Source organism: Armigeres subalbatus, chromosome 1, assembly GCF_024139115.2.
Source record: "Armigeres subalbatus isolate Guangzhou_Male chromosome 1, GZ_Asu_2, whole genome shotgun sequence".
NCBI classification, from domain to species: Eukaryota; Metazoa; Arthropoda; class Insecta; order Diptera; family Culicidae; genus Armigeres; species Armigeres subalbatus.
This window is the reverse complement of record NC_085139.1, coordinates 112,582,020-112,609,470: the sequence shown is the minus strand read 5'-3', so window position 1 is coordinate 112,609,470 and position 27,451 is coordinate 112,582,020. Positions and strand designations below refer to the sequence as shown.

At 44.8% G+C, this 27,451-nt stretch overlaps 1 protein-coding gene across 1 annotated transcript in view; it reads right to left on the bottom strand.

Annotated features, from left to right (window-relative positions):
* Window positions 1-27,451, bottom strand: part of LOC134206439 (uncharacterized) — a 234,118-nt gene that overhangs the window by 110,214 nt on the left and 96,453 nt on the right. The window contains exon 9 of the mRNA XM_062682155.1: window positions 18,536-19,058. Within this exon, the coding sequence (XP_062538139.1) occupies window positions 18,536-19,058 (523 nt within the window). The remainder of the gene's footprint in view (window positions 1-18,535; window positions 19,059-27,451) is intronic.

Here is a 27,451-nt window from a genome sequence, read left to right as displayed (position 1 = left end):
GACTTCCGGGCTTCTTGAAAGGAGGCTTCCGAACATCTTGAAAAAAGACTCCTGAGCCACTTGAGAGAAATCTTTCGAGCCTTTTGAAAGGAGCCTGCCAATCTTTTTGACAGGAGGCTTTCGAGCTTCTCGAAAGGAGGCTTCCGGGCCTCTTGAAAGGAGGCTTCCGGGCCTCTTGAAAGGAGGCTTCCGGGCCTCTTGAAAGGAGGCTTCCGAGTCTCTTGAAAGGAGGCTTCCGGGCCGCTTGAAAGAAGGCTTCCGGGCCGCTTGAAAGGAGGCTTCCGGGCCTCTTGAAAGGAGGCTTCCGGGCCGCTTGAAAGGAGGCTTCCGGGCCTCTTGAAAGGAGGCTTCCGAGCCTCTTAAAGGTAGCCTTCTAAGCTTCTTGGAAGGCGGCTTCCAAGACTCTTTAAAGGAGGCGTCCAGGCCACTTAAAACGAGACTTCCGGGCCTCTTGAAAGGAGGTTTCCGGGCCTTTTGAATACAGACTTCCGGGCTTCTTGAAAGGAGGCTTCCGAACATCTTGAAAAAAGACTCCTGAGCCACTTGAGAGAAAACTTTCGAGCATTTTGAAAGGAGCCTGCCAATCTTTTTAACAGGAGGCTTTCGAGCTTCTCGAAAGAAGGCTTCCGGGCCTCTTGAAAGGAGGCTCCTGGGCCTCTTGAAAGGAGGCTTCCGGGCCTCTCGAAAGAAGGCTTCCGAGTCTCTTGAAAGGAGGCTTCCGGGCCTCTTGAAAGGAGGCTTCCGGGCCGCTTGAAAAGAGGCTTCCGGGCCGCTTAAAAGGTGGCTTCCCGGCCTCTCGAAAGGAGGCTTCCGGGCCTCTTGAAAGGAGGCTTCCGAGCCTCTTGAAAACTTCCAGACCCCTTGAAAGGAGGCTTCCGTCCTTCTGAAAGTTGGCTTCCGTGCCTCTTTGAAGGAGCCTTCTGAACCTTTTAAAAGGAACCTTCCGATCCTCTTGAAAGGAGGCCTCCAGGACTCTTATAACGAAGCTTCCAGGCATATTGAAACGACTCCTCCAGGCCTCTTGAAAGAAGTCGCCCAAGCCTCTTGAGATAAGACTTCCAAACCTTATGAAAGGCGGGCTTCAAGCAGCTTAGAAGAACGCTTCCGAGAAGCGTAGAAAGATGCTTCTAATCCTCTTGTAAATTTAACGAAATAACCGACCTTTTCGAAAATAAGCCTTTATGCCTCTCAAACGAAGGCTTCCGAAAATTCGAATTCTAGATTTTAGTTAAGAAGCATCGATCTGGTAAATTGCATAGAAGATTTTTCTTTTAAATGTGTCCATTCGTTCGATGTTTTGTTCCGTATCCCTTGATTGTGGAGGGCAGGATTCAATTGGCTTTGATTTACTGATCACTATAGTATTATGTACAAGACAGTTTATAAGTTTTGAAATTATAGAAATACAAAACTATCCAAACATTATCAATATGTTTTGGTTGGAATTGTACTACGTACGCCATTACGCATTTTTATCCGAGGTACCCCCTGTGTCTAGCGAAGGTACCCCAGGTTGAGAACCGCTGCTCTAGGATTTCATTCTGGAATTCTTTCCGCAATTACTTCAGAATATCCTTCAAGAATTCCTCTATAAATTTCTTTAGGAATTTCTCCAGGAATTCGTCCAATTATTTCACTGGAAATTCTTCCAGGTATTTTTCCGGGAATTCCTTCAGGTACTTCTCCTTCAGAAATTTCTCCGGGAATTTTTCCGCAGAATTGTCCTAGAATTCATTTCGGAATTTACTCCAGAATTTCATTTGGAAATTAATTTGAGAGTTCTTCCAGGAATTTCTTCAGAACAAAAAAAGAACAGCAATTCATCTGGGAATTTCTGCATTAATTCCTCTTGGTATTTTCCGGGAATTCCTTCAAATATTTCTCCAGAAATTCCTTAATGAACTTCTCCAAGAATTATATCAGGACTTCCTTGTGAGAATTCCTCCGGAAGCGCTTGCGGGAGTTCCTCCGGAAACTCCTCCAGGAGTTTTTCCCAAAGTTCCTCTGGTAATCCCTCCAGAAACTTTACAGGGAATTCCTGGAGAGTATTTGGCAAGAATTTCAAGGGAAATGGGATTTCGGAAGTTCCTCTAGAAATTCAACTCCGGGTATTCCACCGGCTGTTCCTCTGAAAATTCCTCCGGGAGTTCCACCAGTAGTTCCTCTGGCCTTCAGGCTTTCTTTCAGGAATTCATTTAAACTTTCTTTGGGAATTTATCTACAAACTCCTCCAGAAGTTCCTCGGAGAATTTCTCTGGAAGCTCCTCCGGCAGAATTCCTCTGATAATTTCTCATCGAATTCCTCCAGAAATTCCTCGGGGAGTTCCTCCAGAAATTACTTCGGGAGTTCCTTCTCAGACGAACACTCGGAGGAACTGCCGATGAAACTCCCGGAGAAATGCTCATAGAAACTGCCGGTGGATGGAGGAATTCCCGTAAGAACTCCCGGAGGAATTTCAGGAGAAACTCCTAGAATAATTCCTAGAGGACCTCTCGCAGGAACTCTCAGAGAAACTATCGGAAGAACTTCGGGAGCAATTTCCAGCTGAATTTCTGAAAAAGCCTAAATGATTTCCAGAAAAAGCCTGAATGATTTCCTGGAAGAGCTACTGCTGGAACTCTCGGAGGAATTCCCCGAGAAACTCCCGGATGAATTTCCGGTGGATTTCCCGGAGGAACTTCCGGTGAAATTTCTGAAGAAACTCCCGGGAAAATTTTCAATGCAATCCCCGGAGAAACTGCCAGAAAGAAAGCCTGAATGAATTCCAGGCGGAAATTCTGGAGGAATTCCCGGATGAATTCTCAGAGGAATCCCCGTAGGGACGGCCGATAGAACTACCGGAATAGTTCTCGGAGGAAATCCTGGAGGAATTCTTGGAGGAACTGCCGGTGGAACTCCTAAAAGAATTCCCGGAGGAATTCCCCGAGAAATTTTCGGAGAAACTCCTGGAGTATGTCCCAGTGGAAGTTTTCGTCGGAATTTTTTCAGGATTTCTTTGGGAATTAATCTAGAAATTCCTCCAAAAATTCCATTGTTAGTTTCATTTTTGGTATAATTTCTGTATAAATTTTCGGTAGAATTCCTGGAGAAATTCTTTAAAATTTTCACAAGAAATTATTCGAAACTTTCACTGGAAATTTTATGGAATTTACACAAGAAATTCGAAGACTTTTCGCGAAATTATCAGGAATGTTTACTGACGATTCTGCGGAATTTCCACGGAATATTCTTTGGAATTCCACGGTGCAATTTTTCAGATTTTTTTTTATGAGAAACAGCACGAAAAAGTTTGTTTAGTAAAGACAAAGAAAAAATCCTTGAAAACATTGTAATTGAACTAAAGCTAAGCGTCCCGCTGATGTTCAAAAAAAAGTATTCGAGAAAATTACTATACTACATGGTTTTTAAAAGCCATAATATAATTAAAAAATAAATGAGAATGGTATAAAATTCACTCAGGGAATATTTCCATTTCCATATTTCCATTGAAATTTGACAATAACTATTTAGTACCGGAGGTACAAAATCGAAAAATCTGCCCTCGGTGTTCTTCTATCCTCCAAAAAAAAATCTTCTGGATTTCCATTAGAAATTATTCCGAAATTCCAAAGAAAGTTCTGAATTTTCAAAGAAGTTTTTTTTGGAAAATCAAACGAATGTTTTGAAAAGAATTTTTCTTTGGAATTTCGAAGAATTCACTTCGAAAATATGGAATTTATTGTCATTGAAATTTAAATACATTCCATTTGTGTTCCAGAGATTCGCCAGCCGAGGGCTGCAAGTCTCTTTTAAAAAGATGTATAATTATAAATTCCATTGGAAATTCCCAACAAAATTAGAACAAATCCCTAAAAATTAGAAACATATTTTGGTAAGAACACGAGAGTTATCTTTTGTGAAAGACCAGAAACATTTCACTTGGAGATCCGCCAATGAACCTTCTGTGGAAGTGCAAATAATAATCTCGTGAAAATTCATACGTGTTTCTTAGAACTTTAAACTCTCTCCGATTATATTAAATCTATTGGTAAAAGAACATATTTTCACGTCCAAATTCAGCTAATCTTATAAAACATTTTTGTGAAGCTTCAAATGAATTTAAATGAATTCACAAAGGTCTCCGGGAAATTTATAAGATTTTCATAATCAAATTTTGAAGATATGATCGCTGCCACCGCCAACGAATTTCAGACCGGCGCACACTTCTAAGTAAATTGTTAATGGAAACATTCGCTCCAAAATGCAGTGTATAAAATTTTATTGGACTATGTATCCTCATGGGTGAATTTCAGACCATTCTATCCTATACTAACAATATTTGCACTATAATAGCCAGGGAATCAATATTCGAGCAACGCCTAACAATATACCCTTTGTCGTCAACAGAGTTTGTTACTGACAAACGCACCTAGCGACAAACCTTTATCAGAACCCGAACACAATATGACAAGAATCATTTGCCTTGCATGCTCTGATATTTCCGAGAATACGATGCTAATATTGTAATCATTGTTGGATTCTCGAATATTTCCATAAAAGCAGAAACTATGATAGCATAAAACCGAAATATGCTCTAGAAATAATGCAAAATAACGGGATGAAAAGTTAGCAACAAGATTGTCTTCTTTTTTGTTGCTGACAAAATTTTTCGGATCTTTGTCATTATTATCTGCGACAAAAACAAAGCTTTGTCGTCGGTTCTCTTTTGTCGCTTGTTTCGCAAGCGCATTTCAGAAAAATTGATTCCCTGATAATAGCCCTTGAAAAACGTGATGTTTGATACTCATGTTGGTATAATCGAAAAATTTCTTACAATCCGTTGTGGTCATCACATAAAGATTGCTTGCAGTGAACCTGGAAATTCAAGCATGTTCAAGCATCCTGGGTTTCGACGCCACATTGACCCTCTATGGCGTCGACTTCGGTAATTTTAGCCAGTTTTCTGCACTGGACCTTTACTGGGAATAGAGCTCACCTAAACATCATTACGTGTTGATCTAAAAACGAAAATTTCATCACCTAAAGGGTTCCGAGGGTAGCTAATCAGGTCTTTCATTTTCCAAACATTTATTAGCAGTTTATTCGTCGAAGACGTTGTTACCGGCGGGTAACATTTAATTAGATATATATTAAATCCATTCAAGCGTGAAGACAAATTGCTAAAGTTTTAACGGCGATTTCAAATTTACACGGTGGTTGGATTAAACGCATACCCGACAATGAGCGATCTCGACCACAGCGAAGGTTTGATTGAAAGCAGGAAGTATAGAACGCGCGCTTTCCTTGGGGAGATGAGTGACCAAGTCACACGGTGGGTGAACGAAGCCGATGAGATAGAGAGGCAGTTGGATTTGTGACTCTGTGTAAGGAGCTTGTTTTTAGGTAGTTCGGTGTGAATCGTGTGTTTTTTATGTTCGGCAACCCAGAGGTGCCATCTTGGGTAGACGCCCGTGGACACTACTCCATCCAACCGACATAACCCGTCTGGATTATCGAACATCTCGATTGTGGATCCACCTGTTGGTCACCCTACCACCCGGCATCCCAACCATCATGCGGTTAAACGGCAGCCCGTAGGCATTATCGTGACACTTGGCCACCCGACGGGGGATTTGTAGGCCGCATCATCGTCCGGCCCCACACCTAACGGCCACTAGTGCACTGCGTTATCGCCTGACCCCTCTTCGGCCGCACGATTGTTTTACCATCGGCCGGTCTATTATTTCAAGCCTACCGCGAGCCACGTTGTCGCCTCGCAGCCCGTTAGCGGCATCACTATCCGGAAAAGCGTCTACTACATCGTAGTCCGGCCACCTAACGACATCTTGATCGCCAGCCGCATCATCGCCGAGCCACCCATCGGCTGCCGCATCGTCCGACCGCCCGTCGGCCACCTAGCCACTCGCTCGTTGGCTACATCGGCATCTTCATCGACCGCCCCCTGCACCGCTTCATCGATCGATCTCCCGCCGATTTGCCCTTCCGCTCGGCAATCCGTTGGCCACCTCGATACCTAGCCACCGCTTTGGCTGACTCATCGTGCGACCAGCCGCCAGCCATCGATAATTTGGAAGCCAACTAATCACCCGTAAGTGTATGTTTGCAATTTGCATGAATAAACGCCTCTCAATTAAAATTAAATTATTCGGTTGTCTTCACGCTCCCGAAAGCCTCCCCACACCTGACACCCTGAGACCCGGAACAAAAGAGGCCTTTTGAGTCCACCCCAAACGGCTGCCGTGGCTAGACCAGCAGCTAGGGGTTTAGGCCAGTTCCCTTCTGGAACTGAGCGATTCCGGGGCCACAAAATTAGAGTCTTACAACGTGGACTACTTTAGGCCGACGTTGATCCTTTAATTTTGTATATTCTGACAACGTAATACTGTAAGATGGACAAAAACTAAATTCGCTAGAACTATCTAAGCGAACAGCTAAAATAAAAATTCGAATTATGAGAACGATTAGGCCACCAACTCTGATTCCAATAACTTTCGGTATTTTAATTCTCCTCCCACGTCACACATCGGGAGATCTAAGGAATGCACGGTCTGATCGGTCAAGAGTACGTTAGCATTAATTTCCAGTACAAGAGGGACAACGAGATTCGTTGTCGACTCAACAATGATTTCGAGACAACTCACATACCAGTTCAATCGACTCCGACGAATAAAAAGCAAACGCTTCTTGATGATGATCACCATTAGAATAAATCAACCAGTCATAAAGGAGCAGAGTGGAGTGAAATTTATTAATTGTCTGACATCTACACATACTTTATCAGCAATTGCGCTCGATCAAAAAAAGTATTCCGATAGCCAACCATTAGTCCAAGACTTGCGAGAAAATATCATTTGAGTGCTGTTGCTGGCTTATCGCAAGATGATTTTCCGCTATACTGCAGCAAAGAAAATCGTTGAGGTTAAATTCTCAGCAGCAACCACTGGAAGGCCAACACCGATGCTGATGAAATTCCATCGCGTCTGTGGACGTTTATGGTAACATTGCTGTGTCCGCTCTCCACAAGTCGCTCAATTTTGATGTCTGTGCTTGCAATGCACTTACGATGTTAGTTAATTTACTCATTTTTAAACTTTTTTTAACAACTATCGATAATATTCTATATAATAAAAATGAAATGGTCTGCATTCGTATCCGCATAACTCGAAAAGGGCTGGATGAATTTTCTTCATTCCTTCAGCAAATATGTTAGTTATTGTTTCCGACGGGTTCATATGATATTTCCAAATGTGAAAATTGCGATTAGGGTGGATTAAATCGTGAAAAACTAAAATTGAGAATCGTACTGAAATATCGCATGCGCATTTCCGCCTACTATGCAGGACAACGTCTGCTATCACTATTTTTAGAACGTAGACTCTTTCTTGATCCAACGGTAAAAAAAAATCCATCGAGAAACTTCTGAGATATTAACTTGTCATGTTTTCGTGACGATATTCGATTTTCTCAATTGCAAAATGTAGCACGGTACTGAAAACACAGACGTAGTCCAATGTGAAAACATAGTCAATAAAATCTTTCTATCAGTGATAGAACTAAACCAACTAAATATATCTGTTACCTTTTTATTTAGGCTGCATAATTTTCTATCAGTTTCAGACCTGTTTCCAAAACAGCTGTTCTGTGTGCCAAAATGATTTGCAAAAACCTACATGAGGATGTGGTGCAGCTTCTTATTGAAATATTTTCACAAACAGTTTCCAATATTTGGCATCCTCGATCACATTACGATTCAAATAGCACCTGATCACTGCAAAGTATGCTCACCGAGATCGAAAGAGCGCCCAAGTCAAAACAATGAACTTCCTTCACTGGGACAACACATTAAGACACCTTTCACTAATTAGGTCATCACGCCCCAGCTTCATCCGAATATTGCGTTTCTTCGTTTCTTATCTTCCTTTCACATAAACAAAACTTGCCCCCGGTTCGGGCTTTGGTCGCCTAGCTCTCCTACACACTCAAAGGAAAACACTTTCAGTTGTTGTCATATGTCTGCTTCCGTAACAAGCCACGCCGCGACGCGAACTGTAAAGTGCTTCTATCCAAACTGGCGCGACATGGTCTCTCGGTCCCCGCTGGGTCCGGTCTGGTCCAGTGGTGCTCGGAGCTGGCTGCAGCAATCATCACAACCTCACCAGATGGAGCATGGTGGGAGTGGATGCTGTAAAACAGAGCCACCAGTTTCTGCAATTTGGCACCCCAGAGGCTAATGTGCTTGCTAGTGGGTGATAGTTGGATTATTATTCGATCGCGTGTGGTTTCCATATTTTCCGCATTTTCTCTGTTGATTAATTCAAATTTGATTGACAACGAAGGATTAAGACATGCTTGAGCGCTAGACATGAAAACGTAGTTCAGGGTGGACAGAAAGTGAATGTTTATTGAGTCTTCCTAACGAATTGGTCCACAAAAGCTAAAACGATTAGTCAGGGTATCAACTATTATGACAAACAGACCGTTAAAGCAAAATATTATTTAAAAGGAAAAGTAGATTAAATATTAAACTTTCAAGCTAATCATGAAAATTAAGGCCATTTTACTGCTTGGCCTACAATAAAAAATCGGTATATTATTTGCCGCAACAGTTACCTTTCTTCGATGGGGTAGAAGTAAGAGCGTTTGCCGTGGATCGATTAAGTCGAGTCAAATATAAGACACTGCGGGCTCTTACTGTTGAGATCGAAATGCGTATTTGTATAGTTACACTCAAGTAGTGGAATTAAATGGGATAGTACTAATTTGTGTTTTCTCGTTACTCAAAGTTTTGATATAGGGTATCGGACCATTTGGGAAGTACCCCCTTTCCCGACCGCACCATTTCTTACTTACTGATTTCTAGTACTTGGATAGCATCTGGGGGAATAGGGGTTGCTGCCCAAATGATTCTCCTCCCTATATATCCACACAGAGGCGCATCCACGTTCTAAGTCGTGGGTAGGACAAATAGGAAAAATGTCGATTTCGAAAACAGTTCTGGTGTTGCACATTTTACATATAAACAATTCTAAATATATAAAAATCTTGTCGTTTTTTGAGAATCGAACCACTCTTGAAGTCTCTTGAAGCGAGCTTCTTGAAAGGCTCTTGAATGGAAGCTGTCGAGATGCTTGGAAGAAGTCTTCCGAAAATCGTAGAAAGAGGCTTCAAATCCTTTTGTCTGTCCGATCTTTTATTCCGCAGCCCTCCACACACAGGATCAGGGATTGAATTCAAAAGATAATAAAAAGGTCTCTCACTTATCATCTCTGTTACATATACGATGTATAGCATACCGTGAAAGACTTTTTTCGCAAGCTGTCATGATAAAGAACTTATTCGGAAGGCTATACTGCCGTTATACGCATAACTGTCCCATGTACATAGGAAATCCCACCAAACATGGAACAACTATGCGTATGACGGCAGTATACGTCATGATAAATTTCTTTTAAAAACCTCTAAATACGGGTAGCACTGGTTCTGATGATGCATTTTAACTTGTTCTACACGTCTGCGGTCCCCTACACAAAATGAGCGAAAACAAAGTGAAAATCATCAGTTCTGTGTGGGGCTGTTTTTTCGATTCTTTTTCGCACTTGTATTTAAGTTTGATAAATTAGTTTTCATGGCTTGTTATGACATTGAGGCTAGCGAAGATACCCCCAGGGGTACATGTACCCCTGGTTGAGCACCACTGAGCTAGATTATATGTTCTCACAAGAATCATGGGTAGGACAATGCCTTGACTGTCCCACCCAGGGAAATTCGTGCGTAGGACATGTCCTACTTGTCCTACCCACTCCCAGCGCCACTGTATCCACACTAGGGTGGCTCAAAAAACCCTTTTTCAAATTTTTGGATGGGCCGCCCTCTTTTTTTTTTTTTACAAGGGAGAATGCATTTACACACTAACCCAGTACACGTGCATTGTAGTTGCCAAACTACCACACGGAAGTGTACTGGAGTGTCGGACTCGACCATACCGGTAATACCGACTAAACTCCCTTGGGCTCCACCATCGTTTCCCCCGGAACTACCTCCCAGTACTACTTCTGGGGGATGGCAGTACTAAACGTACTCGCTCGTTCTCGCTCACACAGGCACCCGTCCCGCGCGAGACTGACTTGGGTGCTCGCTCTATCGCACCCTCAAACACACCCTACATACTCTGTTGCACCTCTGTCATGCCGTGCAGGTCTAACTTGTGTGCCCACCCTTCTCATGCCATGTGGGTCTAACTTGTATGCCCACCCAAACCCTTGATTCATGCTCATACACTCCATGCTTGCACACACGCTAACGCTCCTATGGGTCTGACTTGTGTGCCCACCCTTCTCATGCCGTCCAGGACTAACTTTTGTGCCCACCCTTCTCATGCCGTGTGGGACTAACTTGTATGCCCACCTTTATCGTACCATGTGAGACTGCTCACCTCTTTCATTCAGTTCGCGCTGACACATACTACTCGAGTCATTCGACCTAACACTCCCTCTGGCATCCCTTGTGGGACTCTTCGCTTAGGTTCCCACTTCTGACATACCATGTGAGTCTGACTCACCTCGTTCATGCCATATGAGACTAGCTCAACACGACTCAACTCATTCCTTTCGTACCATGTGAGACTGACTTGGATGCTCACCCACACTCCTCTGTCACGCCGCGGGGTATCAGTAGTCGTAGGAACCAACATTCCTGCGCTACTCCCAGCGCGGCGTGTGCAGTCCATACATACACCTATTCATTCACCCTTCTGCCATGCTTTGAGGTGACGATCTCGGTTGCCACCCGCTGCGCCATTACCTCTGCATGGGCAGACCATTCACACACTTCTTCGCGTTCGGCACTTTCGCTCTAACTTACCAATCACAAGTTAGTCATGCTTGTCGATTGTTGCTCGGCGCGCCAGATTCTCTGCAAGCTGCAGGCAATCTGAGTGGTTGCAGTCGAGACTGCGTTCCACTTCTCCACCGCTTGACACATCCTTTGGATAAGATTATCCGGAGTTGTGTCCCGGCCGCAAACGTCTAGCATTGCTCTTCTTTCGACGTCGAAACGAGGACATACGAACAGTATGTGCTCTGCAGTTTCGTCAACACCTGGGCAGTCAGGGCAGACGGGGACCTCCGCGTGCCCAAACCTGTGGTGGTACTGTCGGAAACAGCCATGGCCTGACAGAAATTGTGTCAGATGGAAGTGAACCTCCCCATGGGGTCTCCCCACCCAGCTTGATATGTTAGGCATCAGCCGGTAGGTCCACCTACCTTTCGAGGAGTTATCCCACTCGCGCTGCCATCTGGCAACCGAAGTCACCCTGGTATGCTCGCGGGCTCCTCTGGTGCCACGTAGGTCAAAACACTCCTCGTCCTCCCGGATGACCAGCCCGACTGGCACCATACTCGCTATCACGCAGGATGCGTCGCGCGATACCGTGCGGTAGGCCGATATCACCCTGAGACACATCAAGCGGTAGCTGCTCTCCAGTTTCTGCAGGTAACTGGTTACCCCCAGTGCTTTTGCCCAGGACGGGCCGCCGTACCTAAGAATAGATGCGGCAACGCCTGCCAGTAGCCTACGTCTACTGGCGCACACCTTGGAGCTGTTGGACATCATCCTCGATAATGCCGCCACAGCACTCGAAGCCTTCTTGCACGCATATTCGGCATGGCTACCGAAGGTAAGCTTGTCGTCTATGATGACCCCAAGAATCTTCAGACTCCGCTTTGAAGTGATCGCGACGTCTCCCACGTGTACAACTGCATGTTACGGTTGCTGACGATAACCACCTCCGTCTTATGTTGAGCGAGCTCAAGGCCTCTCGCACTCATCCAGACCGCCACAGTGCTGATCGCGTGTTCTGCGGTTAGCTCTACTTCGGGGATTGACTCCCCATAGACCTCTAGGGTTACATCGTCAGCAAAGCCGACGATCTTCACACCAGGAGGGAACTTTAGCTTCAGAACCCCGTCATACATCAGGTTCCATAGTACCGGGCCCAGGATTGCCCCTTGCGGGACTCCTGCGGTAATAGGAACACTTTTCTGACCGGCATCGGTCTCGTATAGCAGCACACGGTTCTGGAAGGAGCATTCCAAGATCCGGTACAGTCCCACCGGCAGGCTAAGCCGGTGTAACGAGAGCGCGATGGCATCCCAGCTTGCGCTGTTGAATGCGTTCTTCACGTCCAGTGTCACCAACGCACAGTATCGAATTCCTCGCCTTTTCCGTTGGATCGCTACCTCTGCAGTCTTGAGGATTGAATTGATAGCGTCCACCGTGGACTTACCCTTCCGAAAACCAAACTGGTTACTCGACAGGCCATCCGTACCCTCTGCATACGGGGTGAGCCAGTTGAGGATGATCCTCTCGAGCAGTTTACCCGTCGTGTCGATCAGGCAAATTGGTCTGTACGCCGATGGGTCACCCGGAGGCCGTGCACCCGGAGGAGGGTGTAAGCCGCTGCGAGTAACTCTTCGTTCGTCACCGGAGCCACCATTTCGGCCACACTCCCAGCGCCTTGCAGCGCAGGAGGAGGCCAGGGACTTGTGGCTCGGGACGGGAAGAGTACTTCGATAATCCTCGCCAATCGGTCCGGTGACCGTTCGGGGGGTGAAGAGCCCCCTTTGGTCTTGGCCATCACGATCCTATAGGCGTCACCCCACGGATTCGCATTGGCACCCTCGCACAGGTTGTCGAAGCACGCTCTCTTGCTGCTCTTGATGGCCTTGTTAAGGGCCAGTCTCGCAGCTTGAAACACTTCCCGGCGGACCGCTCTTTCCTCCTCGGTGCGGGCTCGTTGCGTCCTACGTCTAGCCTTGAGGCAAGCTGATCGTAGGGCTGCAATTTCGGCACTCCACCAGTATACCGGGCGTCTGCCATTTCTTGACAGGGCTTTCCTCGGCATAGTAGCGTCGCACGCGCGTGATAGGACAGCTATCAGCGCATCCCCGCTTAGACTGTCGGTGTTGGCCTCCAGTCCCAGGGCCGCGGTGAAAACTTCGCTGTCGAAGTGATTTGTCTTCCACCCACGGACCTGACAAGGATCACCCGCCCTCGGACGCTGCACACCATAGTTGATCTTGAAGCGAATTTCTAGGTGATCACTATGGGTGTAGCCCTCGTCTACCCTCCAGTCCAGGTCCGAGACCAGACTGGGGCTGACAAACGTTACATCTATCCATGACTCGGCCCCATTCCTACGGAATGTGCTACTGGCTCCGTCATTGACAAGAACTGCGTCGAGTTTTGCAAGTGCCTCAAGTAACGCTTGTCCCCTCTGATTGGTGCAGCGGCTGCCCCATTCCACTGCCCAAGCATTAAAGTCTCCCGCTATAACGAACGGGCTCCGACCTACTAGGTCGGCCGATAGCCTGTCGATCATCTGGTTGAACTGTTCCATTGGCCACCTTGGTGGGGCGTAGCAGCTACAATAGAACACCCCATTGATCTTGGCTATCGCAACACCCTCCGCGGAGGAGTGTACAACCTCTTGAACGGGGTACCTTCCCGTTGTGCAGATTGCCGCCGACCTAGACCCATCCGCCACCCAGTTGCCATTGCCGGCAGGGACGTTGTACGGGTCGGACAGGAGGGCGACACCGATCCTCGACTCCGAGACCGCCTGTCACAGCAGTTGCTGGGCAGGTGCACAGTGATTCAGATTCAGCTGTGTTACTTGCACGGCTTTTTCCGATTGGCTTCACCGAAGGGACACGCAGGCCCGCCCATAGCATGGTTCCGGGCCTGCTTCTTACTGGCGCAGATAAGGCACCTAGGTGCCTTGTCGCATTCCTGTGCCTTGTGTCCCTCCTCGCCGCAGCGACGACACATCTTGCTTCGGTCTGGGCCCTTGCAGTCATAAGACTTGTGCCCGGACTCAAGGCACCGGTAGCACCTGTCCACTGAAGGTGGCTGGAGCACGCTTACTGGGCATACTGACCAGCCGATCTTCAGCTTCCCTTTCTCGATGACCTTTTTGGCGTCAGCCACCGGTAGTCTGAGATAGGCTACCTGCGTACCAAAGAATCCTCCTCTTAGACGTACAGAGGAGCGCTCAACCTCTGTGCCGCACTGCTCTTTGACGGCAGAGACGACGTCTTCCGCGGTCGTGACCTCATCCAGCTGCTTACACAGGAGGGTCACTTCCGCACCCAACGACCTGACCTGAGCGCCATCACCCAAGACCTCCTGGGCAAGCTTTTTGTAAGCCACTCCGCTGGATTGCGCGCCACGCTTCAGTACCAAGATCATTTCACCGTTCTTGGTACGTCTAACGCTGCGCACGTCCTGGCCCAGGGCCGATAGGCTATCGGCCGCTCGCAGCGATTTAAGGACATCGGCGTATTTGTCCTTGTCGGTTTTCACCAACAAGGCCTCGCCTCTGTCTCTCACTTTCTTCGTAGGTCGAGGGGTGTTCGACTTCCGCGCCCTACTGACCAGTTGCCAAGGATTCGCATCCCCTTCGGTGGGTACCGATGGCTGGCTGGGGCCAGCTTGTGGCTCAGCAACTTGTGCCTGTCTAGTGCCTTTCGCCTTCTTGGGCACACGCCCTTCAGGCTCCGGTGCACCATCCAGGCGACGCTTCGCCTTAATGGTAGCGCGTTTGGGTCGCTTCGTACTTGGCGTTTTCTTGCCCTCACTGGCCGTAAGGGCGGTCGCCTCTTTCACCGCAGTAACACCGCTAGGGGAGGAGAGGGCCTTGGTCTGCGTACCTTTGGCTTCCTTCTCTGCTGCCGCTACACGCCTGATATAAGCGACCTGTTCTTGTCTTGCGACACGAACAGCTCGCCGGAGCACCAACAGGCTCTGCTTAAGCTCCTTGTTGGTGTTCTGCCTGCCGCTTACGAACTCGATGATCTCATCGAGTTGCTCGGCCACCACCCGTATCCCTGGTAGTGGCTCGTCAGGCGTGCAGGCAGGGCTACTCCACACCACCACTGGAGACTCTTCGATACTGCCAATAGCAGCAGCCGTCACTCCACTCGCCCCCTCTTTAATAGGGGACCTCGCTAGACCCCTTTTGGCAAAGGGGTCCGTCACCTCCAACTCCAAAGATTGATTCGTTCAATACTCATTGCTTATGGGTCCCCCTTGCGACTGCCACCGAATCCTACTGGAGTAGTCGCCTTTAGTGATCCCATGGTTATCTATGCCTGCCTTGCGGCAAGCAGGAGAGCCATGCGAAGGTTGACACTTGCGTGTTCAGAGCCAGATCAGCGCAAGTCAGGAAAGGGCATCTGAGCCTACTCCCACCCAGTAGGCAAAACTGGATGGCAGGATTGGGCAGCGTGCTACAAGGCCCGCCACGGTTTTATGGGACGGAAGACAGCCTAGCCATTAGCCCACTCGCCGTTTCGAGTCGGTGTCACCCGGCCCTACTAAGGGAATAGAATGTCAGACTGCCAGCCCTCACTTCACAATATAACAATATCCAAATACAAAACCAGTACACGCAACCAGTATGCCATAATCAGGGTCTTACTGATATCAACCCTGATGTGCCAGTGGCACTCCCTGGGCTTGTGCTTTTGAAGCGGCACACAGTCGCTTTGATAGAGTCTGATTACGGGCACTTGTGGTTTTTTGGGAGGGATTTTAGCAGAGCCCACTGCTAAATCCCACCACGCCCTAGGCAATTCTCCCTGACTCACAGACAGCTGGGGAGGGGTCGTCAAGCCCTTGGACATGGTCCATGCTGTCCCTGCTGTCCCTGCTGCTTCCAATGGGCCGCCCTCTTATTCTGTTCTATTTGTTGCCCTGATGCTCTGGACAAAATTTCAGCCAAATCGGTCAACGTTTGGGCGGTGCTAAACTCGTTGGAAGTTTATATGGAAAAATGTATGCAGAAACATTCAAAAACAGTGATTTGCAGTTGGACGGCACAATTTACAATCAAGCACAATGATACTCTTTCAGTTCTTGTCAAATTAAATACAGAATGTTATGCTGAAAACCGCGAGAAGATTAGAGTTTATTAGGCAAAGATATTAGCATTTTACTGGAGTGTTGTATGGGTGAATTTATTTCTTTTCAAATGTAAAAGAAACGAAATTTGCTCAAACCCTACTTCAGAGAAATACTAATAACTTAGCCGGACAAACTCTAATCTTCTCGCGATTTTCTGCATAACATTCAGTATTAAATTGTTCAAGATCTGAATGAGTATCATAGTTCTTCTTTGTAAATTGTTCCGTCCAACTGCAAATCACTGTTTTTGGATGTTTCTGCATACATTTTTCCATATAAACTTCCAATGAGTTTAGCACCGCCCAAACATTGACCGATTTGGCTGAAATTTTGTCCAGAGCATCAGGGCAACAAATAGAACCGAATAAGAGGGCGGCCCATCAAAAAAATTGAAAAAAGTTTTTCCCATACTAATTTGAGCCACCCTAATCCACACCCAACCGGCGGTTGTTAGATTTTCTAACAATTCTGTATAAGAATCTACCAAAACCTGTATAAGAATTGGGCATATGCGAAATTGCTAGATTCTTATACAATTATTGTATTAGAATCTAACAATATTGTAAGCTTTTTTTTACATTTTTTGTATAAGAATCTAACAATTTCGCATATGCCCAGTTCTTAAACAGGTGTTGGTAGATTCTTATACACAATCGTTAGAAAATCTAACAACCGCCGGTTGGGTGCAACAAAGTACATTACACCTTTTAGAAGATTGTTAGTTTTAAGATAATGTTTAAATATTCCAGGCCGTCCAAAGTGTTCTTGAGAACGACACTTGCGATCAACAGTTTTGACCTTCTATATATCGAACAATTAATCTTTCAATCATCGGATGTAGCAGTAGCGTTTTCTGTTTCTCAAAGATTTGATATGTGATCAACCGTAACCATTACATCTTGTGGAAGATCAACAGATATCGTAAGAGGGTTTTGAGATACTGTAGGTCTCCCAAATTGTCTTCGAATTCGGGAATTGAGATCAACAATTGTTTAGTACCTTTTACCTTTACACAAGATGTCGATAATTTGAAACTGCTCTTTTCCATGTGTGCGATTATTATAATTAAATATATATTGGAGCTTAAGTGGCGAAAAGAGCTACTGTCGAGGCTTAAGATCGTAAGCTTTGATCTCAAAAGCAGTATGGATGACCTTGCTACATATTCCTATGCTGGTCGTACACGCCGTGTTGTCCGGAGCAAATCCGAATGTAATGTCTTATTCCAGGTCGCTCGTTCTTTGGCCGCCTGCTAGTCGCCAGTCTTCCTTTATGCCGGCCGCGCACGTCTTCATCGATTGCACACAGCCAGCGAGTGCGGGGTCAACCCCGGAGCTGACATCCTCTTCCAGGTTCTCTGCTAAACATGACTTTCGCTGGTCTCTCTTCCGGCATTCGCACTACATGTATAGCCCACTGTAAACAGTTTTTTTTACCAGGCTGCTAATGTCTGCATTTTAGTACACTATTTTCCGCTCAAACTTTCGGAGAATTCGATAGTCTGTATCATTTAACGCCCATGCTTCATTGCCGTACAGGGCGACTGGACAAATCAATGATGTATATAGCGCTAGTTTTGTCCGTGTCTGTAGACTGCGAGACTTCAGTTACGCAAGCCGTAGAAAGTCCTAGTTTTAGCCGCAACACCTTGGTGCAGCCTGACAGGTGCGAGCTTGGTGGCCTTCAGCTCCACACATACGGCATAGCTTAATGCGATCAGGTTCTCTACAGTCAAAAGACTAATGACCGTTGCCATGACACCTGAAGCAGGTCTGAAGCGGTTGACTTACTCTTAGCGGACATACCGACCAACCCACTTTTAGTTTAGCCCTATCCATTACCTTCTTGGCCTCAGTCTGAGGTACTTGGAATGAAGCAACCTGCATTCGCGCGTAGCTTTTGCGTAAGCGAACCGCAGATTCCTGGATCTTGACATTGTACTGATCTCTCAGTGCGTCGACCAAGTATCTGGCCTCGGTAACTTCATCCAGGCCCTTGCACTGGTTGTTCGAGACTGGGCATAAGGCTCATAGTTGAACCCCATCACCTAGGACCTCCTCCGTCAACTTTTTGTACTCAGAATTCTTCTGAGCAGCACCGCGGTTCAAGACGAGAATCATCTCGCCTTTGCGCTTCCTTCGGATGCAGTTGACATCCCCTCCTAGGCCGGAGAGTTTATCGTAACTCTCATGGCCTTCAAGACTTTAGCGTAGCTTTTATCATCAGTCTTGACGATAATCGCCTCGCCTCTGTTTTTGCGCTTACCACTGCCATTGGAAGGCGCACCCGTCTTCTCTTGGGCTCTATCCTTCTAAGCAGTGGTGCGCATCGTTCCACCTGCCGCACTCTTTGTGGCCTGCTGTCGCCTCCTCCTCGCCTTTTTGCAGTTCACGACCTCCCTCCAGGGCAGGTCTTGCTCCCAGCGAGCTTCAGTGGTCCTTGCTGGTAGAGGCACTAGTTTCTCCGTCTTGGGAGGGCCGGCCTTCCGCTCGACCTTCTCCCGTCTTTCCCGCTTAGGAGCTGCTGACATCTCGGTAGCTACTTTCAGGTTCGCCTCCTGCGTAACCTTACTGAGCTTCGGAGTTGCCCCTGTCACGGCCATCCTCCTGCGTAGTTTCTCGGTCTGGCACTCCGCCAACCGTTTTCCTTCGATTCAGCCTCCTCTTTGTCCTTCTCCGCCTGGCGTTCCGCTCCGTAAATTTGCGGATTTCTCGCTCCGCACTCTTACTGGCCTCTAGTAGGGTCCTCCACTCGGACTTTGCCTCCACTACTAGGGCGCAGAGCGCCTGTACAGCTAGTTTGAGATCCTTGCTGTAGTTAACGCGGTTGTCCAGGAACGACATGATCACGTCCGAAACGTCCGTGATCACCTCCATCGTCTGGCCACCGCGTTCTTCGTGGTTCGTCATCACCGAGTTGATGACTCTGGTCAGGGTGGGGCCGTCCATCTTCACTTCGACCGGCACCTCCTCAGACCCTCCACGGACTTCTCCTTCGCCTTCCCCCGGCGACCTTTGGGGAGACCTCTCGGAGCCACTGCGTCTAGCGAAAGGATTCTTCTTACCGCCAGTCGCCACTCCTCCATCCTGCGTTACTTTTGTGATTTTTGCTGATTTACTCATGGTTATCTATACATAACTTGCTGCATGCAGGGAGGCCATGTGAGGGTTGACACTTTCGTGTTCAAAGCCAGATCAGCACTAGTCAGGAAAGAGCATCTGAGCCTACTCCCTAGCTGGTAACTGAGTGGCAAGATTGTACCGCGTGCTACAAGGTCCGCCACGGTTTTATGGGACGGAAGACAGCCTGACCATTAGCCCATTCGCCGTTTCAGGTCGGTGCCCCCGGCCTTACTAAGAGAATAGAATAAGCACACTACCAGCCCTCGCTTCACAATATTTCAATATCCAAAACATAGTCCAAAAACATGCAACCAGTATACCATAATCAGGATCTTACTGGGATCAACCCTGATATGCTGATGGCACTACCTGGGCTTGTGCTTTTTAAGCGGCAAACAGTCGATTTAATAGAGTTTGCTTACGGACACTTATGGTTTTTTGGAGGGATTAAGCAGAGCCCCAAAACCGATCAACTTGGCGATCGTAAAACAGCAGCGACAACTAAATATGTAAAACTTGAGCCTGACAAGCTGGACTCTAAACTTGAATTCTTCTTCATTTCCATCGAGGAATCGACTCTCTCCTGGGAATTTACAGATGTTATTCACCTTTTTGATATCCTGGTCAATTAAAATCGAACCAAACTTAATCAGGCGATGTAAAAATGAACAACACCACTCTAACCAGGGTCTTCAAAACAGTTATGATCAATCATTAGGAGAGCGGCGGCTAGAAAATGAATATGATTGCGAACATCTCGGAAATAATCATATCCTTTTTGAGCATCCGCTGTAGTTACAGTAATGACTTTAAACATGCCGTACTGACCCTCTAGGCTCTAGACGTGGAGGCAAAGACGGAGTTGTGGTCCATACTGGAGGTCAGCAGTATCGCAAAAGAAAAGGAGTTGGTGATGAGTCAGGCGACAAAGGGCAATAAGGAGGCTAAATAGAAGACTTGTCTCCTTTTTGAGGAAAAGCAACTGGCAGAGTGCCAGACCGTGGAACTTTGCAAACGCATGGCCATTAGCGGCGCTACTCCGAAGCTCAGTAAGGTCATGCAGCTCTGATGGAGGAGGACCTAAAGGAAGCCAGAAAAGGCAAGGAAGCAAGGACAGGAAAGATACTGAAATGCGTCGAGGGAAGGTCGTGCAGGTTGCCGACCCTAACAAACAACGGAAATCATTCCGTCCTATCAGGAAGCCAACTGAACTTCGCTGGGAGGAAGGCCTGCTGTTTACGGAGGTCGTGAATCCCAAAAATACGAAACATCGGAAGCAGCAGACTCTCAAGAGGTTGGAGCGAAACAGGCTGCGGCTTTGGTGGGGAGTTCACGTGATAAAAAGGATGCATCTTCCAATGGTCATGGCAAATGAGAAAACAGAGATGAGGCGATTATTGTCAAAAGCTACGCTGATGTCTTCAATGCCTAGAGAAGCGCTGCGAAGTTTTTACGCCTTGAAGCGTGATGCTGTACGGAACATATCTGCGTATAAAAAGATGACTGAGAAGGTTCTGTGAGATGGAGTCCCTGTACCCAGTTTCGGTCATGCTATGCAGAGGCCTGGATGAGGAAACCGAGGTCGGAAACCTGGTAGACGCACTGAAAGATAAGTGTAAATTCGATATCCATGGCTCCACGTTTCAATTGCGGAAAAGCTATGCGGGAATGCAGGTTACCTCATTCCGACTACCTCTAGCTGAGTACCAAGAAGGTGCTGGCTAAGGCTAAATTGATAAGGGAACTGGCCGTAGCAAACTATGCCATAAGAGTGGAGCAGAAGGCCTTCAAGCTCGCACCTGTGTCAGGCCACACAACTGCTGCTACTACAGTTGGGTGAAGAGTGAAAAAAGTGATGTATGTATCTAGTTTTACTGTCCAACCTGTACCGCTCTGCTGGAAACAGTTGTTGAATTGTGGATAAGTGCAGAACAGCAGTCTTCTGGACTTGCGGGCAGTATCCCACACAGGAGATAATATTATCTGCCAACGATGTTGGATTTGTTATCGCAATAGGGAATTCCGTTTACTTTCTCAGCTGCTATTGTCCTTCAAGATGGAAGATAGTGGATAGAACAGTTTACTAGCGCGGTTTAAAACCGTTATTAGTAGCAGGACAGATCATGCTACAATGGCTACTCAAAATAAGCAGCAACAATATCAGCATAATTTACTTGGATTGCTAGCAAATTAATTAAGGTCAAGTTCTTCTAGCTTGATCATTGCTAGAATAACACTTTAATGATAATAGCACGCAAGATAAAGAAGCGAAAATGTTTTACTGAAACTTTTGAAACCTTACCTTCCTTCAAACTGCCAATCAAAACTTATTTCCTGAGAGCAGTTCGTTACTGTCCTACAGCAGTATTTGTTATATTTATTTGTATCAACTCTGCGATATCAGAGTTTCATTGCATTCCAAACCTTAGATTTATTACGCAAAAAATATCCACAGCAACTGTTTTTAGCGCCAATTGTCACCTGAGACACTGATCGATTCATTGCAATCGTTTCGTTTCTCCTCGCTTCACTTGGCCCGCGACCAAAGGGTGAAATTGCGCTTATTTCCCACCCGTTGACTACTGTCGCCGCAATCCACACAAACGCGCGCGCGCACCAAATTGTTATGTAAAGTGGCAAGTACGAAAAATTCGAATTTTCGCAACCCACCGCCTTTCTATGACCACACTGTTCCGTCACACTGCCAGACCTGGCATCGATTTGATCCGGCGGCAAACCGATCGCAAACCACCCGCCCAACCAATTTAGTTGGCTATTAACAAATTATGTTATGAGGTAGCATGCCTCAAAGGCCGATGTAAACTCGATAACACTTTTCCACACCAGCAGGATTGCCGCCGACACTATTTCCCGCTGAAACGAACATATCGTCGCTGGGCGATTTACCGTTACTGAACTCAAGGCCTTCGATCGCGCCCCTCGGGAGAATCGCAACCCACACTACCGCCACGTGCAAACCAGCTCGATCACCGAATCGCGAGACCTTGACAATGCGACTGAATCAGATGCACTGTCCGAGGGCCTCCCGTGGTTGAACACTGCTTCCGATGATGATGGTCGGGTGGAATTCCTTCCACCAAGGCGGGCTAGCATACGCCGAAAACTTATTCGATAATAATCGCCGCCGTTGAGTTCACTCGACACACAGTTATTCCTTCGATAGTGCGATTCATTTATTCGTGAGTGTGGCTCAAAGTGTATAAAATGCCTTCAGTTGATCCATCTGATATAGTTGAATAAATTTGAATGACTTCAGCATGACCTTATTTACTTAGTCATTGACATTGTTGCTAAGAACGTGATATTAAATAGTTACATTTAGATGACACGTCCAATGGTACTTTCGCACTCGTATTCATCAAGCGCAAGTGTATAGAAAATATTACAGCATCAAATCTTCCCGTCGTTGCTCTTTTGGAAAATATTAACCTTGAAAAATTCTAATGCACACTGACAGACATTTATTAGAATTCAACTTGAGGTTTTGGTATAATTTTTCGACGAATTGACTATATATTCACTACAAGAAACATACGAATCAAGAGACGCGTGAAGAGGTTTTATGGTAATAGAATTTTCCCATATTTGCTAATGAAGCAAATAAAAAGCCTTCGAAAACGATCTCATTTTATCATCATTTTATTGAAATAAAACCAATGACCATTGCGCTTGTTCGTCAGCCTAGATAGCAAACCATCATATTTGAAGAGAGACTGTACTGGTGTGATCCAAGATCATCCACATCCATTCACACTTTGAATTTCTTGCTTCAAAGACTTGGCGCGAGCGGAAACCACTTTCATTTTCATTCACCTGATGAAGCTGAGCTTCATCGCTTCTCGTCGATGTTGTTTGGGCGGCAACGATTGGAGGCGATAACGGTTAGATAAGGGAAGCTCTGCATGCACTACAAGAGCCCAGATTGGTGTTGGTCACAAAGGAGAAAAGAGAGTGTCTCTTCTAGTAGAAGAGTAATGTTCAATGGACTCTCACTTTCAGCGAAAATGGAGGATTCAGTAATGAATCCAAATTAGTTCATCAGCGGATCAATCACAATGGATGAAGTATCATACTATAACTGGTAATAAATGAAATTCCGACCAACTTGTAAATGGGCACAGTATTAATAAATGTCATGGGACTAATTTTCTAATAACTATGTTCAACAGTTATTTACAATTCAGAGTTTTTTATGAACATGTATCGCATTAGTACTATAACTTTAACATATCATTGCTCTAAATCTAAATCTCGACACATTTTTGTAGCTTTGCTGTCATTGTCCATTCATTGTAATTAATACAATAATCAACTGTGGTGGATCATTATTGTGAAAAATTCGTAGTGCATACATTTTTTTTTTGTCTTTATTAAGGAGACTTTCAGCCCTAGGCTGGCTCGTCTCCGGTGCAAACATTAACGACATCTGTTGTTTACTATAAATGGCGAATTAGGAAAAGGTCAAACAAAACTAGAACAAAAGCGACTCGCGCGCAATCGATGGTAACTCATTGGAAGATGAAATGAACCGTTTGTTTAAGAAACTGCATATGTAACATTTCTGGCCAGAATGAGATTTTTATATATTCTGAATCCTCGTTCAAAAATATGTATTCTGGCAAAAAATACGAAACAAAAATTTTGTTCTGGAATGTATGAATTTTTTTTCGTTTGTTTGAGAAACTACATGAGCACAAGAGCAATTGTGAAGTACTGTTTTCAGTTTCAGTTTTTTTTTTCAGTTTGCCAAAAACTATAGATCTGTATCGGAGAAATAGAAAGATTCGGTGCCAATTTGTTCAAAAACATTTTTTTGTTGTTTTCTCGAAATTGTGTAAAATGGATTTATGCAGTTTCTCAAACAAATGATTCAAATCTATTCGAGCGTTATGTCTGTTTGTTTGTGAATGATCTGCAAAACAAGGTTAAAGGTAAGCATTTGCGATATTTCGAAAAAAATCGTTTTAGAGCATTCGAAACGAAATTCCGCTGAATTTAAGTATGGCGAAATTTGATTTTCTCATTTCGTTTCGTATCGTTAATTTCAAAAATGTCGACAGAAAAATTCGAAATTAAACGGCATTTCGCGGAATTCCGAAAAGAGTTTTTAATAATTCCAATTTTCATTTCATATATTTTTTTTTTAGTTTTTTTACGAAATCACTCGCAGTTTTCTGGAGCATCTTCATAATAAGGTGAACATTGTACGTGTTACTAATGAGTGGCATTGAATGACTACAGCTCCACCTAGAGGTAAAACAGTGAAAGGGGATCATTTTCTCATATATTCAGTCGATTTTTCGTTGCGTTGCGTTGTAACGGAATATTTCGTAGCTTGCATACTGATACAGGCATACCTCGGTAGTACGTACCCTTGATAGTGCGTACCCTCGATAGTACGTACTCTCGATTGTACGTACATTTTACCTCGATAGTACGTACACCAAAAAAAATGTTTTTTTCGTTCAATTTTCTGTACGATTTTAGTAAAAATTTGAATATGTTTTGATCATGGTACTTGTGGGGTCCTTCATATGCTACGTAATATTTTCACATCTGATTTAAACACTATTGTGTTAACGAAATTAGTAGAAGAACTTCTAAAAAGCAGCGTGTCATAAATGTTTGACAGTTTTACGTACCGTCGTCGGGGGTGACAATGGGTCAAATGGGGGTGAGAATTGGTCACTGTTTCGAGGACTTAGAATGTTTGTAGAATAGATTGAATGTATCTGAGGGCAAGAAGACTGAAATAGAAGACACCTTTTTGAACGATTTTGCTCTACGATCTCCAGAATGCCGGTGAGAGCGATGACCCATTCTCACCCCCAGACCCATTGCCACCCCCCAGACCCATTGTCACCCCCCAGACCCATTGTCACCCCCCAGACCCATTGTCACCCCCCAGACCCATTGTCGCCCCGTTGGCGGTAACACAAATTATACTATTATTTTAAACAATTCAAGGAACATCTAAAACAGCTGTAAAACATATGTAATATATTCAGTTTTTACAGTAAGTTTAGTTCCAATCTAGACACTTGTCGGAGACAAAATTTTGAAAAATTGAGAAAAAAAAATTAGCAGCGATACTAAAATGACGTAAATTTATTTGGTTGAATATTTATTTTTATTTAATTTATTTTGTTATTTTTTAGGAACTTGTTTATTTCATGTAATAGTTCTGGTCCCAGGAGATCCTTCAAAAAATCATCCCTGGATTCCACTAGAGATTCAACACGGATTCAATCAGGAGTTCCTTCTAAGATTCCTCTAAAACGTCATCCTGGAACAACAGCTCCCAAGCACTCTTCCTGGGATACCATTGAAGTTTGTTCGAAAATTCCATACAGGATTTTATTTGATATTCAATCTGGACCTGTGCGCCGATTGAAATTTTATCGGCTGTAGCGTGATAGATCATTTCGCTGATGATTGGCGGTGGCGTGAATTAATGTCGTGCATTAGAACCCGAGTAGAAGAAAATATCTCAAAAATATCAAATGTTGATAAGATAGCAAAATGAGATATGGACATGATTGATATAAGAGATAAAAGATCAGGTGACAATATCAATATTTTGCACTAAAATATCACGAGGAGATCAAGTTATGCTATTTGTAATAAGTGATCAATATCATGTGTCATTGATTTGTTCTTATCCATAGCATATCTTGATATTTAAATGATATTTCGGTGCAAATTTTTGATGTTGTTGCCTGTTCTTTTATCTCTTATATCAATCAAGTCCATATCATGTTTTGTTATTCTGTTCATGGCTTCTGCCCGGGAAATTGTCCGGAATTCCTCTGGAATTTCTCCAGCAATTTCTCCGTAAGTTCTTCCAGGAATTTCTCCGCATGTTCCTCCAGTAATTCCTCCGCAAGTTCGTAGAGGTATTCCTCCGGAAGTGCTTCCAGGAATTCTCCCGTAATTTCCTCCAGGAATTTCTCCAGAAGTTCCTCCAGCAGTTCCTTCAGAAGTTTCCCCAGGAGTTACTTCAGGAATTCCTCTGGAAGTTCCTCCAAAAAATCTCTCGGAAATTCCTCCGGTAATTCTTCCGAAAGTTTCTCCAAAAATTCCTCCAGAAATTCATCTGGAAGTTCCACCAGGAATTTCTTCGGAAGTTGCTTTAGAAATTCTCCTGGAAGTTCCTCCACGAATTCCTCGAGAAGTTCTTCCAAATTTTTTACAATGAATTTACAGAATTTTATAAAATTTTACAAAATCAACAAATGAAAATTTACAGAATTTTTTCCGTGAATTCTTTCAAAAATTCCTCCAAACATTCATCTTATTACTTATTACCAAATATTTGTTCGGTGAATTATTCAGCCATTTACTTAGGAAATCCCTTAGAATTATCTACGTCTCCTCTCCCAGAACTTCCAACAGGAAATCATTCAGAAATTCCCATGTAACTCTTCCTGGCAATCTCTATGGAGTTACTTCAGAAATTCCACCAAGCTTTCTTAATTAGTTTATTCGAGGTCTTTCCAGAGATAACCTTTGAATGTCTTCAGTGGCTAACGGAAAGCCTTCAATGGGCGCCTCCACGCTCCGGAATCCCTTCCGAAAATTCCTTCTAAAACTCTCCCGGAAAATTGTTCAGGATTTTTTTCTTCGCGAATTCTTCCGGAAATTTCTTGAGAAATTCGTCTGCAAATTCATCTGCCTATTTCTCCAGATATTCTTCCTGAAATTTTATCAAAACTCTTACGGAGTTACCTCCAAAAGTCCCGTTGAAATTCCTCTGGAAATTATTTAAGGAATTCTCCCCGAAGATCCTGCGGGAATTCTCAAGGTTTCTGCGGATACTTCGCCTAAAATTTCTACAAAAAATCATCTAAAAAGCCCTTCAAAATTTCCCGAGAATTACTTCCAGGAATTTGCAGCAATATCTTAAAACAAAAACCCTGGACATTCTTCTAGAAACTCTCCCTCTTTTTCTTCCAGTAATTCCGTCAAGAATTTCTCCGGAAATTATGTCAAGAACTACTCCAGAAATCCCTCTATAAGTTCCCTCGAAAGTTTCTTCAAGAATTTTTAGGAAATTTGTTTCAAAATTCCCACAGAAATTTCTCAAGATATTCTGCAGAAAATTTCTTAAAGAATTACTTCGGGAAGTTCCTTTTTCAGGAAGAATTTCGGAAGGAATTTTTAGATAAGTTCGAAGGAGTTCCCAAAAAATTTCCAGGAGAATTTCCTAAAGTAATTCCAAATTTGAAATAAAGTTTTTAAATAATTTCAGACTGGAATACGAAAGAAAATTTAGTATCAATTTCAGGGGCCGTTCTTGAAGCTATTCTATAGCTAGAACAATTCCCACATTTTCAGAAAAAAT